The 1,016-nt window shown below is 71.7% G+C and overlaps 1 protein-coding gene across 1 annotated transcript in view; it reads right to left on the bottom strand.

The window, feature by feature from the left end:
* Positions 1-979, bottom strand: part of ADAMTS4 (ADAM metallopeptidase with thrombospondin type 1 motif 4) — a 10,003-nt gene extending 9,024 nt beyond the window's left edge. The window contains exons 1-2 of the mRNA XM_009281256.1: positions 842-979; positions 170-493 (exon numbers count right to left, since the gene is read on the bottom strand). Coding sequence (XP_009279531.1) covers positions 170-493; positions 842-979 — 462 coding nt within the window. The remainder of the gene's footprint in view (positions 1-169; positions 494-841) is intronic.
* Between the last annotated feature and the right edge of the window lie 37 nt (positions 980-1,016).

Raw genomic sequence — 1,016 nt, 5'->3', positions numbered from 1 at the left:
GCCCGGTATCCCGCCAGCCCCCGAAACTCACAGACACCCCGGGGGTTTGGCCAGCACCCAAACACCTTGGGGGTCACCCAGCGACCCTGCCAGCCCCCAACCACCCTGCAGGGACCCCAAAGAGCCCTGCAGCTCCCCCCAGACCCTCCCAGAAGTCACCCCCCCACACCTGCCGGGTGAAGAGGATGGCGGTGTCGAAGTGGAGAGGACTGTCCTCGTCGGGGACGTTGAGCCCCTTCTGCCACTGGCAGAAGTTGCGGAGCATCTGGGCAGCGTTGGGGGTGGGAGGGGGCCCGGGGGTGCCCTGGCCCAGCACCACCAGCCGTGTCACCCGCAGCTCCACCGGATTGCCCAGGCTGCCGTGCCGGAAGGACCGGGCAGCTGCCGCCAGCACCGTCAGCAGGTACCGCCGGAGCCCCGCGCCATGGAACTGGGCCATTGACTCGTCCGCCACCACCAGCATCTCCACGTACCGCGGCACCGAGGCGAAGCGCTGCCGGGAAGCAGGGCGCTGGGGCAGGGGACCGGCGCCAGCCGGTGCCCCCCAGCGCTGGTGACACTGTCCCAGTGTCCCCCAGCACCCCTCACCCCATGCCGGTGTCCCCATCACCGCACATGTCCCTGCCGGTGCCCCCCAGCACCGTGCCAGCCCAGTGCACCTCATCACCTCTGGGCCCCGCACCAGCACACACCAGTGTCCCCCCTCTATCCCGGTCCATCCCGGTCTGTCCCGGTCCATCCTGGTCTGGTGTGTCCCTCCCCATCCCGGTCTATCCCGGTCCCTCCCGGTCCATCCCAGTCCCAGCCCATCCTGGTCTGCCATGTCCCGGCCCGGCTGTACCTTGGCTCTCCTCGGGGCCGGCCCCACGCGGGACCGTGTCCCGGCTCCGTCCGGTGCCGTTACGGGACACGGGGGGCCGGAGGCGGCCCCGGCAGCGGCGGCGGCAGCGGCTAGGAGCGCCAGGAGCGCGCGGCGCATGGCCCGGGCACCGCGATACCACCGCAACACCGCGACA

The sequence above is a fragment of the Aptenodytes forsteri genome, unplaced genomic scaffold (assembly GCF_000699145.1).
Source record: "Aptenodytes forsteri isolate BGI_AS27 unplaced genomic scaffold, ASM69914v1 Scaffold276, whole genome shotgun sequence".
Taxonomy (NCBI): domain Eukaryota; kingdom Metazoa; phylum Chordata; class Aves; order Sphenisciformes; family Spheniscidae; genus Aptenodytes; species Aptenodytes forsteri.
This window is presented reverse-complemented; position numbering and strand designations above follow the sequence as displayed.